The 18,499-nt window shown below is 35.4% G+C and overlaps 1 protein-coding gene across 4 annotated transcripts in view; it reads right to left on the minus strand.

Moving 5' to 3' along the window:
• Positions 1-18,499, minus strand: part of LYST (lysosomal trafficking regulator) — a 227,792-nt gene that overhangs the window by 106,850 nt on the left and 102,443 nt on the right. For all 4 annotated transcript variants that reach the window (XM_055235072.2, XM_055235071.2, XM_055235074.2 and 1 more), the window contains exons 15-21: positions 16,578-16,738; positions 15,514-15,704; positions 11,739-11,984; positions 9,601-9,774; positions 8,531-8,680; positions 4,861-4,998; positions 739-937 (exon numbers count right to left, since the gene is read on the minus strand). In XM_055235072.2, the coding sequence (XP_055091047.1) occupies positions 739-937; positions 4,861-4,998; positions 8,531-8,680; positions 9,601-9,774; positions 11,739-11,984; positions 15,514-15,704; positions 16,578-16,738 (1,259 nt within the window). The remainder of the gene's footprint in view (positions 1-738; positions 938-4,860; positions 4,999-8,530; positions 8,681-9,600; positions 9,775-11,738; positions 11,985-15,513; positions 15,705-16,577; positions 16,739-18,499) is intronic.

The raw sequence follows: 18,499 nt of genomic DNA on the forward strand, positions 1-18,499 counted from the left end.
TCTCATGGACTACTATAATTGGCCTTACTGCCCCTAGTTCCTTATTCCTGAATCCTACTGCAATAATTTACTTATATCATAGCCTTTGCTCAAAACAAACAAAACCCTTTCAATGACCTATAACTAGAATACAAGTTCAAATTCTCTGGCCTTACATTCAAGGACCCATTTGATATGACTTTAGGGTAAAAATTAGTGAATGGTGGTCTTAAACTGTATTTATGGCATTATTTCTCACTATTCCTTTACAGATCCCCTATACATAGGTAAAACTCATTAGTCCTTATTTTTTCTTTCCTTTTTTCCTCCCTTTAAAGTCATTGTCTTTACCTGGAACACTAACTCTCCAATCTACCTATCAAATTCTACTCAAAATCTTCAATGTCCACATCAGATGTCATGTAACCTATTAAATATTCTCTCCACAGTGTTCGGATGAAACCCTCTGTCCTCTGAAATCTCATTAGTTCTTCTTTTGTGTCTCTTCGATACTTACCAAATACACATTTTTTTACTGTAGTTATTTGAGTCTATGTCTCCTTTCTCCACTTGGCATTTAGACTCCTTGAGGGCAGAGGCCATGTCTAGTTCATTCTATAACTCTCTGCCCTATCCCAACCCCAATATGTAATTAGAGCAGCACAGAGGCCATTCAAATATCAAACAAATGTGAATCAAGTGGGAAGAATAAAACAAAAGTGGAAATAGCCATGATCTAACAAAAATGATTATACCTACCTATGTGCAAAGAAAAGTAGAAGTTCGTGGGATTGTGACAAACGTAAGTATTAGTAGGAGGGTGAACTGCTAAAAGGAAATTGAAGATAATTGTCAATAATTCCAAATCTGGAGGAGATCCAAGGACTTCTGCTATAATTTTCACAAATGATCTACAAACCTCTCGGGGCATGTGTGTGAGTTGCCCCTCTTTGTGTTCCTGAAAAAATAAAAAAAACTCTCTTTAAAGAATTGTCAACTTAACTAAGATTTTTCATTTAGGCAAAATATTCTTTTTAAGATAGAATTCTCTTGGTTTACCACTGTAGTCTGATCATATTTACCATTACCATAACAACTCATTAAATTGAGTTATTTCCTAATTCAAGCAATCTTGTTGTTAAAAATTCATTAACACAGATGGCAACTTAATTCTAGCCCATGTATCTTAATTAACCAAGGCAAACTTATACTACAATTCTCCCAAGCATGGTCTCAAAAGCCAGACTTCCTAGGTTTGCATTCTGGTTTCTCTACTCACTAGCCACGCGATCTTAGGTACGTTACTTAACATCTGCATGCTTCACTTTCTTTGTCTCTGTGACTAATACTAGTGCTACTTTACAGGGTTGTCATAAGGACTAAATAACATAAACTCTTAGAATAGTGCCTTGCATATAGGTAATATAGGTAACAGTACCTTGCATTTACATGGGGTAAGCCCCATATAAATGTTAGTGATAAACTACAATCACTACTGTTACTACTGCTACTATCTTTTCTTCTTCTTTTACTACTACTAATATTAGTAATATTAGTATAGGATTGGGACAGAAAACTTTTGATATACAAAACTCGTTACACTAATACAATATGCTCCAGTTTACGAAGCTCTTTTTCACAACAGCTCTATGAGAGGTTTTAGCCCTCATTTCTAGAATATGAGGCACAAAGAGGTTATTTGACTAGTGTAAACCACACATAAAATATGTAGGTGGTACAATTATAACTCAAACTCAGGCCTCTGAACTCTTTCTACTGCACCATTTACTGTCTGGAATAATGAGACTTGGCAAATGCCAAGTAATTACTAAAAATAAAGCTGTATATAAATAAATTGCTTATATCCTCCAATTCCATGTCCCCAGTGGGTAGCAGCTGGCCTCCAGATTAAGGGTATGGGAGGTAAACTTCCTCATCTTCCCTCTTCCTATGTCCCAATATGTATCTCTACATCCACTCTTCATTTACTCTTGTGTATTACTGAACTGGAGTACTTAAAATGTAGATGTTAATTTTGAAACAATTTAGTTTAACTACCTCAGATTTAAGAAGAGAACACTGAGTCTACAGAAGAAAACACGAAACTCCTTTGCCAAGATCTCATAGCTGTCAAGTGGCAAAGACTAAGACAGGAACATAGATCTCCTGACTTCCAATTCAGAACTATTTCTGCCATGACCATCTGCATTTCTTCTAAACCATACTCCATGTATCTTCTTAACTTTCTTGGTTGCAGCATCAGTTATTCATTCCGAAGTCCAGCCCAGGTTACTTCTACCTTGCCCTCTCCACTGACTCTTTATCAATAGTCACTGGTATTCTATTTTACTATTTTTTTAATCCCTTAACTTTACCTTATGTGAACATTCTGTTTCTGTCTTTGCTTTTGCTGCTGGACTTTTTAATAATCATTTATTCTCACTGCCTTCAATGATCCACCACACATGCTGTCCAAAGTCCCTGAAATCTGGCTCTTGCCTTATCCATGCTATTGAACTCTTATAAGTCATTAAGAATTTCTGAGTCAATGGCCCTTTATCTGCCTACATTTTCTCTGAACTTTCTATATCATTTGGTTCAAGGTATCACCTCCTTCTCTACATGTTCTTCCCCCTCTGCCCCTCTGCCGACCTCTGGCTTTCACTTTACTGAGTTTCCTCTTAGCTTTTCAATTACTCTTTCTATATCTCTTTCAATAGCCCCTTTTTCTTGTTTCACATCCTGAAAATGGGTATCTCCTGAGGTGTAAACCTCAGTCCTCTGATTCTCTCACTACATTTCTCTGTCTTGGAGTGCTTCTCTATCCCGATGGCTTCACTATTACCAGTTCACTGTTGCTGAATGTCCTGCTGTAATTTCAAATGTAGATATAAAAATTACAAAACTTACAAGGTTGCTTCTTTTTTTTTTCTGATGAAATTATTGTTTTTCTGGTCTCCTGGCTTGAAATTTTATGTTATATTTGACTCCTCCTGAAGCTCCATTTAAACAGAATCAAGTCCTATGAATTCTATCCTTATAATCTCTCCCATATTTGCTCCCTACCTAAACACTCCCATTTTAATCACCAGGGTTCAGGTTCTTTATGCTGTACTCACGAATGAATGAAATTGCCTTACATCCAATATACTACCAATTTATTAATCTTCCTAAAGTGCACAAACACTCTGAGGTATCTTAAAGGCAAAGACTAAGTTCATTTCTTTATAAACTTCCCACAATACCTGACATAAAGCTATGTTTAATAAATAGCTGTTAATTTGATAAGTGGGCTCTTTGAACAAACAAGGGTAAAGAACTATACACGTAAGGAAAAAAATTTGTACCTCGATTTTTTTCTAGCATTTTTGTAAATAATACAAAAGTGAAAAAATATATGGAAAAAATCTCAAAGTTTATAAGTGCCACTTTTCTGACATGCAAAGACTGAATATCATATTGTCATATGAACTTAATGAAAATTGGCCAATACATTTCAAAATGGATATGCAAAGGAAAAAATTTTGAGGAAAACTGATGTATAAATGATGCATAAAACACTCAGTAAGCAAGGGGCCTGAAGGATCAATCAACATATTCTATTCCCTACAACAATGGTCTAATTTACCACAGGGGCCAAGAAAGGCAATAAAATGTTTTTGTGTTTTTGGAATTCATTCATTTAACAAATATTTATCAGATGCCCAGGTGTGTCAAGTACTGAGATTACAGTGTGATTTAAAACAAAACAAAAACCATATCCTTGCTTTCAGGAGGCTTACAGAGGGAAATAAGCCATAATTCCATAAATAACTAACAAACTGTATGCACATAGTGTATAAAGGGAAAAAGACTAATTTATATGGAAAGGGCAGGGAAGGTATCTCTCAGGAAGTAAGTCTTAAGTTGCCACGTGGAGGATAAGTAGGAGCTGGCCAGATGAAAAGAATGGGATCAATAATTGTTAAAGCAAAAAGAATACCATGTACTCTGAGACAGAAAAAAGTCTTACTTGTTTAAGGAAGGGAAAGAAATCCAGGGAGGCTGAGTACCATAAGATGAAGCTAGAATGGTAGCCAGATCATATAAGCCTTCTCATATTAACACTTCTTACAGATGTTGTCACAGATTTTGAATTTTAGCCCAACTATAATGAAAAGCCCTTAGCGCCACTGAAGCAAAGGGACTCAAAATATAAAATATTACTGATCTCATGGAATATCTGTACTTACCTAACTTGACAAAGTTCTAATAGATGCCTCAGACATTAAAAAAAAAACTTGGAAAATTGTCTAATATACCAACCAAGCAGATATTTATCGATGCCTTTTATCTGCTTGGTTGGTATATTAGATGATATCAATAAAGGCAGAGAAAAAAATTAACTAAAAGGGCCACAGCATAGACATTACAATGTAACTGATAAAATTAGTGTCACTTTTTAATAAAAATTTTGGATACAGTTTAAAATGCTAATTCTAGCACATAAAATAGACCTTTAGCAAGTTTATACTTATTAAAGCAATACACATTTATAAATATTTATTTAAGGAATATGGAACAAGTTAAAATTCATTAACTATTCTTGCTGTTCAAGGCAGTACAAAACTATTATTCTATCCCAACACAAAGAAACATTTAAGAAATTTCGTAATTGTACTTTTGTAATTGAGTTAGGAATTATGACAGTGTGATGATCAAGCTGCAAGATGCAGCAGTTGAAAAACTCCTGTACTATTTATTGAAAGAAGAGAATCTGGAGAGAAGATGGAAAAAAAAAAAAAAGAAGTCCCACTGAAAGTGCCACAAAAATTCGATGTTCATAGTATTCTTAAACAACTGTGGAATATTTTTCCAAAAGTAAAGTTACATGAAAAGTACCTGCAAAACCTGACAAGTCAGTAGAAAGTGATGAACCACTTGAGCTTTCAATAACTGCTTAATATTAAACATCTGCTGGTGGTGATCTGCTCTGATGAGGACTTCTAGAGCTGCTAGCAAAGTTTCCCAAACACCTTGCTGAGGAGATAAACACACACCAATAAGCACATACTTACTGAAAAATATGGAGCATGCTTTTTGGAAGACACACAACACGCAACAATTTAACACTGTGTATATATTCAGTATCAAAGATTACATGTCTGCAAAAAGCCAATGTTAAAATTTATTCCCTATTATTTTTTGTTGCCAATAGGCTATTCCTAAATAGCTATGTTGAATGCAATATTGTATTAGGTGCTTTCCTACATTACCCTTTCTGTGGCATTAAATGTATTTTCAAAAGATGAATTATCAAGAGAGATTATTCAAATTAGAGAAGCATACACATTACCAACATTAGTGTTTTTAAATAATTTATGTTCAAAGAGTGTTGTTAAAAATGTATACATTTCAATACCAATCTGCATATGCAGCATTTAACCAAAAAATTTTAGAGCAAATCACACTAAATTGAAGTGTCATGGACAATGTGAAAATTTTGCATTTTTAGATTAATTTACTTTCAAGTTCAAATAATAGAATTATCTGCATGATTACAAACTATGCACTTCAAAGTGTAGCTAGTATCCTTTGACAGTGCCTTAAAATGCTTCTCCCATATTGAATCAATCTTAATTTGTCCATAATACTAGAGGAAAAAAGAGATCTTACACTGATAACTAATATTGAAAGATAACCTTCCCTTCATCTTATTATCCTAACTGACCTTTCAATAAAGCTTTTAACAAAAAGCAAAATTAACTGGCTTGGGTTGCAGAGCCTATTTCTCCTGCCATTATCTGGCAATAATGAACCAAGATATTGATAGACTTAATCATACTCTTCCACCCAGGGTCTCTCTCTTTATAAGATAGAGCCAAGATATTCTAAAAGAAAAAGCCACCTGAAAACCGGCAGACAAGGCAGCCAAAGTATGAAAACATGATTCAAATCTGAAAAGCAGTACCAAGATAAAATAGTGCCAATGTAAACAAACAAATAGCAACAACAAAAAAAGAAAAACCAGACTTAGTTCAAATATAATTAATTACGTAAGAAAACCTTATTTCAGATCCATAGAAGTAATATGTGTCTTACCACTTTCAAATTCAATTTAAAAACGTTTCTTTTAAAATCAAACAACTCCAAATTTGCCTGCTCTTTTGAAGTACTAAATAAACTTTGTCCAACTTTGTCCAAGTTAGGTTTTCCAACCTGCAACTGAGCATATTCTTTATTATACATTTATACTGCTTTTGACCCAATTTGTTTACATATGCTATCCCTGTAATTATTTGCTTTCTCCCTGCAATATTACACATATTTTAATCTATCTTATCTATCTTCTTTATTTTTAGATCTGAAAGTATGTATTTATTCAGAGTGAGAAAAGGTATCACAACAAATTACAAAATTTAAAAAACTGAAAGTACCATGAATACCACAAAATCCAGAAACATGGCAATAGTTAGTTGGCTGTTGGACATGCCTTTCAAAATACTTTTCTCTGTTTTGCGGCTGCATATTCTTGAATTGCCTCTTCATGTAACAACAACTTTGTAATATAATTTTCTATAGGAAGAATAGAAAATTCTCTTTCCTCTAGCATATTTGAACTAAATTTATTTTTATTACTAATAGATTAGAAAAGGTTTTTTAGTTTAGTTTTTTTTTTTTTTTGTCAGGCGTGGGGGCTCACGCCTATATCCCAGCACTTTGGGAGGCCAAGGCAGGAGGACTGCTTGAGCCCAGGAGTTTGAGATCAGCCTGGGCAATATAGTGAGACTTCATCTCTACAAAAAAAAATTAAACATTAGCCAGGCATGGTGGTGCACACATGTAGTCCTAGCTACTTGGGAGGCTGAGGTAGGAGGACCACTTGAACCTGAGAGGCAGAGGTTACAGTGAGCCAAGATGGCGCCACTGCATTTTAGCCTGGGTCACAGAGTGAGATCCTGTTTCAAAAAAAAAAAAAGGAGTCTTTTTTCAACCTCATAACTCATTATTGGTAATGTGTAAATTTTTAGGGACTGTTGGCAAGTTGGGAATAACCATTTTTAAGAAATTCTAAAGGTATATATATTCTGAATTGCTCTATAAATAATATTTGTTGATAATCTTGTTATATTCTAATTAGTTCTAGACAATCTAGTTTTTTTTTGCAAAAATCACCAATACCTACTAGAACCCTGCCACACTTAGAGCAAACAGTCTACACTAGAACTAAGAAGGCTGTATGAGCCTATACCATTAAGATTGCTTAAAACTAGGGCAGAAAGGAAACAACCCTATACTCATTCCCTGACTAGGTCCTTGTGAAGACAAGCCCAGCCATTCTAGGTGCTGAGATGCAGTGCCTACATCTAAGATCAATCTATGTTTCTTAATTTGTACTTATGATGAAGCCTTGCCCTATATACCATGGTCCTATCTCTAACTCCTGGCCAGCATGGCTCCCCTAGTTAGAAGATTTCCCTCTCCTGGACCTGACTCCCCTGACTCTTAGCAGTCTCCCCTTTCAGAGTTTATGGTAAATGCAAGCCTTCAACTGATCCAAATAAGCCCATATGCTCCTGCCTGACTGCAGTATTCTTAGCCAGCCCAAGTTTGATTTTGACTCTCCAGCTCAGCATTCCCCATGGCTGTTCAAAACTTTGCATGGGAAATAAGTGCCAGATTTCCATTTATAATTAACATTACATTGAAGTAATAAATTATTTATTTCAGAATAATGATTAGATAAATATTTAAGAGAATATGCTGGCTGGGGGTGGTGGCTCATGCCTATAATCCCAGCATTTTGGGAAGCCGAGGCAGGCAGATCACTTGAGCTCAGGAGTTCAAGACCAGCCTGAGCAACATGTGTGAAACCCTGTCTACACCCAAAATACAAAAACTTAGCCAGGCATGGTGGCACACATCTGTGGTCCCAGCTACTTGGGAGGCTGAGGTAGGAGTATCATCTGAGCCTGGGGGTGGAGGTTGCAGTGAGCCAAGGTCACGCCACTGCACTCCGGCCTGGGCGAAAGAGTAAAACTCCGTTTCAAAAAAAGACAAAAACAAAAGCAAACAAACCAAAAAACGAGTATATGCTTCTATTCACGGTAGCTAAAATGTGGAAACAATCCAAGTGTCTCTAAACTGATGAATGGATAAGCAAAATGTGATAAATATATAGAATGGAATATTATTCATTCTTAAAAAGGAAATTTGGACATATGCTACAACATAGATGAGCCTTGAAGACATTAAGCTAAGTGAAATAAGCTAATCACAAAAAGACAAATACTATATGATCCTACTTATATGAGATCCTTAGATTAGTCAAAAGTAGAATGGTGGTTTCCAGGGGCTACAGGAAGAGGGAGAACATTTGTTTAAAGGGTACAAAGTTTTGGTTTTACAAAACAAAAAAGATTTACAGAGATGGATGGTGGTGATGGTTGGACAACACCGTAAATACACTTAATGCCACTGAACCGAAACTTAGAAAGGCTTAAGATAGTAAATTTTGTGTTATATGCATTTTACCACAATAAAAAATGGAAAAAAAGTACATATTACATGCCTCTGCTTTATTCCATATCTTCCAGTCAAGCAATAGTTCCTCTAACAGCTTAACATCTTGGATTATAGCATTAGAGTCTACATCCAACTTAAACTCTCCATTCTCGTTCATATAAATAATATCTTCACCACAGCATCCTTCAAGAAGGGTCTATAGAAAATTAGCATTAATATAAGATGCATTAGTAATTGGTTAATCAAAAAGTTCAACAGAAACATTAAGCTTTCAACTTTAGCAATCATTAAATTCGAAGGAAAGCTAGTAAATAATGCAACACTGCACAAAGTATCTTTAACTTGTTTTGTAAAACAATTCAGATAAACAGAAAATCCTAAACTTACAAACATTTTTAAGTGAGTACTCAGGTTCAAACAAGGGGTGAAACAAACAGCACTCAATTTTTATGTTTTAAGTTGAATTAATCTGCTATTAGGCTTTAAAACATTTTCAAAAAAGTAGTAAGGGTTCATGCCACAAATGTATGGATCTTGCAGTTTAAAGAAGTAGGGGTGGGGGCAAGGGTAGAGCAATCATCTTTTGCCTTAGTACCAGAAGTCTCAGAGAGAAATATTTCCACAATGTTACCAAATGCTTTTATCTAGAAATGTATTTAAATATATGATGATAGTGGGATCATAATAAAAATGAGCATGAATATCTGTGACTTGAAAAACTAACTCTGTAGCAGCAGTGCCTAATGGAACGGTATGCCTCTAGGTGCCTACAGAACTGGGTTCTCTGCCATATGGGTGGGAGCTAAAGCAAAGATCTTATCAATCTACGGAATGAGGGGACAGCATGGGAGACATCTACGGCCCACCCAGGTCTAAAATTCAATGACTTTATTTTTTTCTTACTTTTAAAAAATGCTTTAAAGAAAAGAAAAATGTAATTATTTAAATGATGAAAAGAACTAGAAGAGTATCTTAATTTGATTAACTATACACTAATAAGTTTCCTCCATTTTCTTCAGGAATAACTGAAACACAAAACTATTACTGGAAGACTTTGATGACGAGATGAGTATCACTGCATATGAAACTATAAGAATAAATTTTATGAATACATACCTTCAAAATGTAAAACCCAACAATGCATTTTTGTTTGATCAACACCTGATGAATCATAGAAAGTCCATTACAATTTTCTAATTCATGTACTCTTTGTTGGTTGTATTTAATTAATGAGAGTATAACTTGCAGTGCTAATGCTTGAGTTTCTTCACAGCTACTGAGTTCAACAACCTAAAAAAAAAATGGGTGGATATAGTTTTCTCCCAATTTGCTGAGAGTAAAAATTTAACATGTATAATCTTCCATTATGTAACATCAATCCATTAGTTTCTACAAAGTATTTTTTAATGCTCATACTCTACCTATTTAAGGATTGTGAATAAACAAAACTGAGAGTAAGGCATAAATTCCATGTTCTATAGTCTCTTATATATACTATAGTATACAATGACACAAACAACCTTAGTGGTCAGTAGCATTTTATAACTAGTGATCTGAAGTGTCATACGTTTTTGATAAATTAGTCAATAGGCTCTGCATTATGTGGTAAGGGAGATAAAAAGAAGTAAAATACATGATACTTGTTCCCAATGGGGTCTACTGTCCTGTCAAAGAGATAAGATGTATCCATAAAAACCACATGTTGTGCCTCGTACGTCAATTTACTTCAACCAACACTTTCTGACAACTACTATATACATAAGAAACACACACTTATTATCATGCTAAAGACCAAAGAAGAATGAGACAATAGGTATGCCAGGAGAGCACAGAGACCATTCTGACCCCTCTCTGCTTGGTTTCAGGGAAGGCTACACAGACAGAAGATGGCCTAGGAAGAGAGCCAAATCCTGGAAAGCAGGAATAAAGGGGTGGCTGCGGGCAGGGCACAGCCAGGGAAAGGGTAAAGGCCTAAACTGGAAGTTCAGGGTACATCTAGGAAGCTGCAGGTTGCCTCTTTGGCTGGATTGTAGAGACCAGGCTCACAAGGCAGGTTATGCATGTAAGATTTTAAGGACAATGAATTTTATTTTTTGTAGGGGAGGAAGGATACTGAACAAGGTTTTTAAGTTTTAGACTTAGAAACATACTTTAAAAGTCTTATTGGCAAGATACTAAACATATAAAGATAAAAATGTAAACATTTTATCTAAGATCCAATCTCTATGTAACAATAACAAAATTATATTCAATACCTTGATGAAAGAGAATAAACAAGGATATACGTTTTGAAACTATACAATGGTACAAAAGATCACAAAATATTGGTGAGGAGTTAAAGGGTTTTTAATTTTAAAACACTAGGAGATAATCTATTCAACCAGACACTAGATAAAAAAAACTATGAAAAAGGAAGAGGTGTAGAAGAAAAGACAGATTACAGAGTATGGTGGATCAAATGCTAACAAAATATTTGTAAGAACCCTAACAACAACAAATGCTGATATGCTTCTTATTGCAAAATTAATCAAAGATGCTTCCATTAAAGGAAGTTAGGTAGGGAGACTATGAAAACTTGATAATGTTGCAAAAGTTATACTTCGGGATAAAATGAAGACGGCATTCGAGGAGGAAGGAAGATCAAAGCTGCTTTAATTAAACAGGGATGTGGACCCAGAGGAAGTAGAAATGATTTTTACCAAAGTGAGACTATTTGTGTTCCCTAATATAGGTTTCAGCAATCCCTGAAATAGTCTATAATTACTGTCTACTTTGCATAGGACAGATAATTAAATGATTCATTCTAAAATGGTACTTATGGCCTGAGTCAAACTTCGTATTTCTCCTCTTTGAAAAAACTCCAAACCCAAACAAATTAAAGTTTTTTTTTTTTAAAAACGTATTTGTTGATCCTTAGTTTTTTCATATGCATTGGAAACATTTAAGGAATAAAAACTTCATAAATTTTATTTTAAAAAATATCCTCCTCTCAATTTAAAATCTTGTACATTTAACATTTAATTGTACTAATTACATTTTTGGTTAACAGAAAACTTCTAAAATATTCATAAATTAGAAGAAACCTTAATCATCTATGGCAGAAAGCTTAGCAACATTTAATATGTAATTTTTTTATCTTAAAAGTTTAATAAATTGAGTGTAGCTTTTTCGTGTGGTCCAAAAGAAATCCTTTAATTTGTCAATAATAAATAAGTCATTTCTCTTTAGACAAAACTATAACCAGTGCTTCTTACCCTAGCAAAGAGAAAAACAAATATACCAGTTCCACCAATTTCGTGCAGAATGCCTTGAATAGTTTTATATTCAGTAGGTTGGAGATTCTTTAGATGATGAGGTTGTAATAAGATGCTCTGAACTTCTTTTGAGCTGAAGGGTCTTTGAGAGAGTTGGGTTTTCATTTGACCTTTAAGTCTAATCACTGGCTCATAGATGGTGTACTGAGCAGGACAGTAAGTTGTATAAACAACTGAAAGACTTTCCTGAAACACAAATATTTTCATTCAGTAATGACACCAAGTTTAAAATGCAAGCTATGAACTAGCAAGTAAGTATTTCAAAGTGAAAACACACTCAACTGATCCTTTTCTTTGTTTAAAAAACAACAGCTACTACACTAAACAGATAAACATTAGAAGCAAGACTGTTTCCCACAAAGCAAATGTTGATCAGTGATTTATTTAGCAGTGATCAATTGTATAGACCACATCAAGGTTGAGAAGGATTCCAGCTTTGTTCGGTTTAGAATATATATTAAGTTACACTATTACTACTAATATCAACTAAGTCTTAAACCACACTTATTACATACCAGGCACTATTCTAAGCACTTAAAAATATTGGGAACCCTGGGTCAGGTCAATTTATTTGAAATTTTTGCTTTGCATTTGCTCATTGGCTGACTATTCATTTAAAAGCAACTCTAAACTAGATCTTTCTACTGGAATAAAATTCCAGATTGTCAACAGTCAGCACACCTAACTAAAATAAAATAGAATTTCAAATATTTCTCCCATGCAAAGGATAGTTTCCATCAGTGTGTGGCTCCCTGTCAAGATTCTCTAAACTATTTTAAAAGTTAAAGTTAATTTTAAATGCAGATGTATTTTTTTTTTAGAGACAGTGTCTTGCTCTGGCACCCAGGCTGGAGTGCAGTGGCATGACCATAGCTCACTGTAGCCTTGAACTCCTAGGCTCAAGGGATCCTCCCACCTCAGTCTCCCAAGCAGCTAGGACTATAGGCACCTGCCACCACACCCAGTTAACCCAGTTAAATTTTTTTTTTTTTTGGTAGAGACATGGTCTTGTTATGTTGCCCAGGCTAGTCTCAAACCCTTGACCTAAAGTGATCCTGCTGCCTGTGCCTCCCAGAATGCTGGGATTATAGGCACGAACCTTGGTGTCTGGCCCATAACATACTTTAAAGTGGTTTTAATGGTAGTAGATGCCAAACCCAAGCTCAGGGAAATCATATAGATTCAGTGTCTTCTCTCAGAACTGGATGGGGGCCTTGTGCTTTGATTATTATTATTATTTATTTATTTATTTCCGAGACGGAGTCTTGCTCTGTCACCCAGGCTGGAGTACAGTGGCGCGATCTCAGCTCACTGCAACCTCCGCCTCCCAGGTTCAAGCAATTTTCCTGCTTTGGCCTCCTGAGTAGCTGGGATTACAGGTACATGCCACCACGCCCAGCTAATTTTATATTTTTAGTAGAGACAGGGTTTCACCATGTTGGCCAGGCTGGTCTCGAACTGGCTGGTCTTGAACTTCTGACCTCGTGATCTGCCCACCTCAGCCTCCCAAAGTGCTGGGATTACAAGCATGAGCCACCGTGCCTGGCCTGTGCTTTATTTATGACCCACAGCAATCAGACATACCACCCAGCATATCTGTGCATCAGCTAAACCAATTATACTGTCTGTTGTGTATGATTATGCTGGAAAAGCAAAGTTTCAAACCTGTAGTAGTTTCAATCAGAAATCTGACGCTGCACCCTGACATGAGGGTACCATTTCTTTTCTTTTTTTTTCTTTTTTTTTTTTTTTTTTTGGAGACAGAGTTTGACTCTTGTTGCCCAGGCTGGAGTGCAATGGTGCATTCTCGGCTCGCTGCAATCTCCACCTCCTAGGTTCAAGCGATTCTCCTGCCTCAGCCTCCTGAGTAGCTGGGATTACAGGCACCTGCCACCATGCCCGGCTAGTTTTTGTATTTTTAGTAGAGACAGGGTTTCACCATGTTGGCCAGGCTGGTCTCAAACTCCCGACCTCAGGTGATCCACCCGCGTCGGCCTCCCAAAGTGCTGGGATTACAGGCATGAGCCACCGTGCCTGGCCGAGCGTACCACTTCTCCCTAACCATTGTTTCACAAGCTTATAACTCCCAAATTTCTAAATCGGGCTTAAACAATTTGCTCTCTAAAAATAGTTTTCACATGAAAACCTCAGAATTTTCATTCATGATAATTTATGTTGAGTTTTGTAACTTGTATGACCTATATACTGTTCAGGAAAAATAAAAGGATTAGGGAAATTTTTCTATGAAAACAAATGGATTAACCAAAAACTACTGAGTTAAAGTTGTTACTTGAACGAACATCTGTGTGAGCTCCTCAGTCTCCCTAAGGCAGAGGTTCTCAAAGTGTGATCCTCAACCAGCATCAGCATCACCTAGGAACTTCTTAAAAATGTAAATTCCAGGGTCACACTTCAGACCTACTGAATCAGAAGCTCTAGCCCAGCAATCTATATTTTAACAAGCCCTCTGGATGATTCTGGTGCACTCAGGTTTGAGGAACCATTTCCCTAAAGGATGTTTTCTTAATGGTGGGACATTTAGGATAGGATCATTCTTTGTTGTATAATAGTGTTCATGTACTGTAGAACATTTAGCATCCCTGGCCCTTACTACCCAATAATTATTGACAACCAAATCTACCCTCCCCGCAACTCGACAACAACAACAAAATACATTCCAAAACAGTAGTCTCCTTCAAGTAAGAAATATCTGTATTTCTCATAAGAAGCAAGAGAAAGAGGAACCCAGTTTAATGGCCAGATCTACTAGATTTTAGTAGATTTTCTAAGACTATGAAGGCTCAGTTTTCTAGTTGTTGTAACGAAAAATCCTCACCACTAGCTCCTAAATTATATACTGGTAGAACAAAATATTAGAATAATATATAAAAATCAATAGAATCCCATATAAGCAGAATTATCAATACTTTGAAAGCAAAATTCCTAATTGTACTGATATTAAATAATACGTTTTTTAGGCCAGGCATGGTGGCTCATGCCTGTAATCTCACCATTTGGGAGACTGAGATGGGAAGATTGCTTGAGGCCAGGAGTTTGAGACCAGTCTGGGCAACATAGCGAGATTCCATCTCTACAAAAATTTAAAATTAGCCTGGTGTGGTGGTGCATGACTGTAGACCCGGCCACTTGGGACGCTGAGGTGGGAGGATCATTTGAGCCCAGGAGTTCAAGGCTGCGGTGAGCTATGATCATACCACTGCACCCAAGCCTGGGTGACACAGTGAAATCCTGTCTCTTAAAAAAAAAAATAAAAAAATAAAAAAGAGTAGGTTTTCTAAGACCTGAATATATGTAACTAAAACTAACATTATAAATGGATATTATTTATTTATAAGTATGGAAAGAAAATATAACGAACAACATTCTTTAGGAGTATGTCAAACTAACAAGCGTTATTTTCACTGTATCATAAACATTTTTCCTGAATAATTAGTAGGTATAAAATAAACTAAACTGACAAACCTTTTATAGAAATATAATTTCAAGGAAAAGAAGATATAAATATAAAACCTGAAACAAATTTTGAAAGATCAAAGTGTTTCAATTTTTTTCTGAAAAAAACATAATTCTAAGAAAAGAAAATGATAAGGAACCACATGAAAATCTTTAGAAATCTAATTCATAACTATACATTTCAATAAATATACCTAAATGCATTTACTATAAAATTAAAACTTATAAAATTAAAACTTACAATTAAGAGACCAATATCCACATCTTTCTTGGTCATAAAAAGTTCTCTGATTTGTTCACATCGCAAAATTTCTTTATTAATATATTTGGAGTAGTCATTCACTGGCTTGCCATACTTACATGGCATTACAGATGTATGGTTGGGTCCACAAGCATACAGATAAAAGGCCTCTTGTGAACCAACCTTAGCTCCTGAATAGCAGAAAAATAAAGTTAGTTATTTAAAACACTCTAACCAGAATTTTTCATAAAAAGCAAGAAACCAGGAATTATTTTTTGTAGCCAGATTCTTTCAGTTGTTCACTATATTTTATAAAATTGATAAAGCCTCAATTTCCAAATTGGTGTAATGAGAAAATAACCTATGCCAACTATGATGGAAGATGAATTAATGTATATAAAGTTAATTGTGAAGCTTTTAATTAAATCATAACATTTCTATTTGCTCCTTAGCCAGAAAACAGGTTTTCTGTTTTATTTTACTTTGTTGTTGTATTTTTTAAATAATGGAAGCTATAACTTGGTAAATTCCATTTCTAACTAAAATTTGAATCAATATATTTATTCCTTCCTATTTAGTCAATAAACACTGTCTGAATGCTATTATGTGTCAGGTTTAAGGACATATTTTTTTAAAATCCTATATTTCATTTTTCCCTAAAATTTGATATTTGTATAAGATATAATAGAATTATAAAGGAGACAACCAAGGTAAGTTTACTAGTCATGATGCTACATTATCCAGTATAAAAAAACGCTAATTTAATATGAGCTTCTCTTTTTTGAGGATGGGGGAAATACATTTTTATATTAAATGTATATATCAATTGTAAGACACAACTAGATTACAAAAATGTTAAAATATTTTAAAAGTATATCTTAGAATCTTGGAAATACAGTACTTACTAAACACAAGTAAAGGAACAGAGATGGATATTTTAGCCAGGTTAATTTACTTAGTTTAATATTTGTTAACCGAGAAAAAAAACTGGAAATGTTTCAAAGGAAAAAATGTCACTCTGTTGCCCAGGCTGAAGTGCAGTGGTGCAATCATAGCTCACTCACCATTGAAGAGAAGCAAATTTCCCAGGTCCCATTTTCCAGCCAACTGCAAAAACTCTTCTTGGGATGACAAACAATGGCCAATCATGCAAAATGTTTTATTGCTATCAGATGACAAACTTGTTTTTCTTGGAAGCATAAAATCCAAAGTAACATCAGGCTTCCTATATTAAAAACAAAGTGAAAGCAATGACTTTAGGAAGTACTAGTACTAAGTATTTTTAAAGCATGAATTTTTAACAATGGGGAATTCTTTTTTTTTTTTTTTTTTTCCTGGAGACGGAGTCTCGCTCTGTCGCCCAGGCTGGACTGCAGTGGCACGATCTCGGCTCACTGCAAGCTCCGCCTCCTGGGTTCACACCATTCTCCTGCCTCAGCCTCCCATAGTAGCTGGGATTACAGGTGCCCGCCACCAGGCCTGGTTAATTTTTTGTATTTTTTTTTTAGTAGAGACGGGGTTTCACTGTGTTAGCCAGGATGGTCTCGATCTCCTGACCTCATGATCCACCCGCCTGGGCCTCCCAAAGTGCTGGGATTACAGGCGTGAGCCACAGCGCCTGGCCTACAATGGGGAATTCTTGAACAATTTTCTTGGGTCATTATCAGCTGGCAACGGGGCAAGAGAGGAGGGCTAATTGTTTGTCTCTTGGCTAAAGGTGCTGCAGAAAGAGGGGAGCCAAAGAGAGATACCTGATGATCCCACGGCACGCCATGGGAAATGTGATGAGACATTTGCTGCAAGTTTTCTTTGCCATTTGACTTCTGTATAGGCACCTTCCTGGTTTACAGATACGAACTAACCACCTCCCCTTAATTTTGCCAACAAGTCTCCCATCTTGACAAACAATTCCAAAAACTGGAATCCATGACATTCCAAAAATGTTATGTCATCTATGAGGCCTTTGAAAACTAATCAGTAAAAACATAACTTCTTCAAAATTTCTGTCTAGCCACTGAAATGCCAATGCTTTCTGCGTTTTCTGTTTTCTTAATGTTAAGTGATTATGCAGCTTTTGATTAGTCTCTTTTGCTTCACGGATAATGGTGAAGGAAGAAAAGACAGAGTACTGGAAAAGGCAAAATAAGGCTTTCTCACAGAAAGACACACAAAGCAGGGAGGACTTCATCAACTAGTGAAACCACAGAGCTCTACCCCTAGTTTAGGAATGTTTTAAACTCCATTTTAAGATAATGAACGTAATCTATAAAGGCAAAGTCTAAATAAAATTTGTAAGATGAAGACAGGGTAAGCTAACATGGGTAGCTCTTAATGAGAAATTCAACTTTGTATATATTTATTTTAAAAGTTTTGCCTAAGGCTCTGTTTCACATATAACATATAAACTTAACTATTTTAATGGTTTTTTTTTTTAATAAAGGAAAGATTTGGGATACGTTCAATGACATACTTCTCCTTGACCAAATAAATGGCTGTGATTGAAACTCTATCGCCATCTAGTGGCATTATGACTTAAAATAGTTTTAAATTTTTTATTTTAAAAAATAGTTTTTCAATGAGAACATATGGACACAGGGAGGGGAACATCACACACCCAGGCCTGTCGGCGGGTGTTGGGGCAAGGGGAGGGAGAGTATCAGGACAAATACCTAATGCACGTGGGGCTTAAAACCTAGATGACGAGTTGATAGGTGCAGCAAACCACCATGGCACATGTATACCTATGTAACAAACCTGCACGTGCTACACATGTATCCCAGAACTAAAGTAAAATAAAAATATAATAATAAAATAAAAATAAAAGTGTTTTTAAGGGTGAAAGAAAATCTATTGCAGGATGAATGCAAAATGAATTAAACAAATATTAAGTATCTACTATGTGCCATATATTTCTGCCATATTTGTAAGCTGTTAATAAAAACTAATGGAAAGTATTAACTCATTTTCAGTATTGTTACCTTATTTT

This window comes from Symphalangus syndactylus, chromosome 19 (assembly GCF_028878055.3).
Source record: "Symphalangus syndactylus isolate Jambi chromosome 19, NHGRI_mSymSyn1-v2.1_pri, whole genome shotgun sequence".
NCBI lineage: Eukaryota > Metazoa > Chordata > Mammalia > Primates > Hylobatidae > Symphalangus > Symphalangus syndactylus.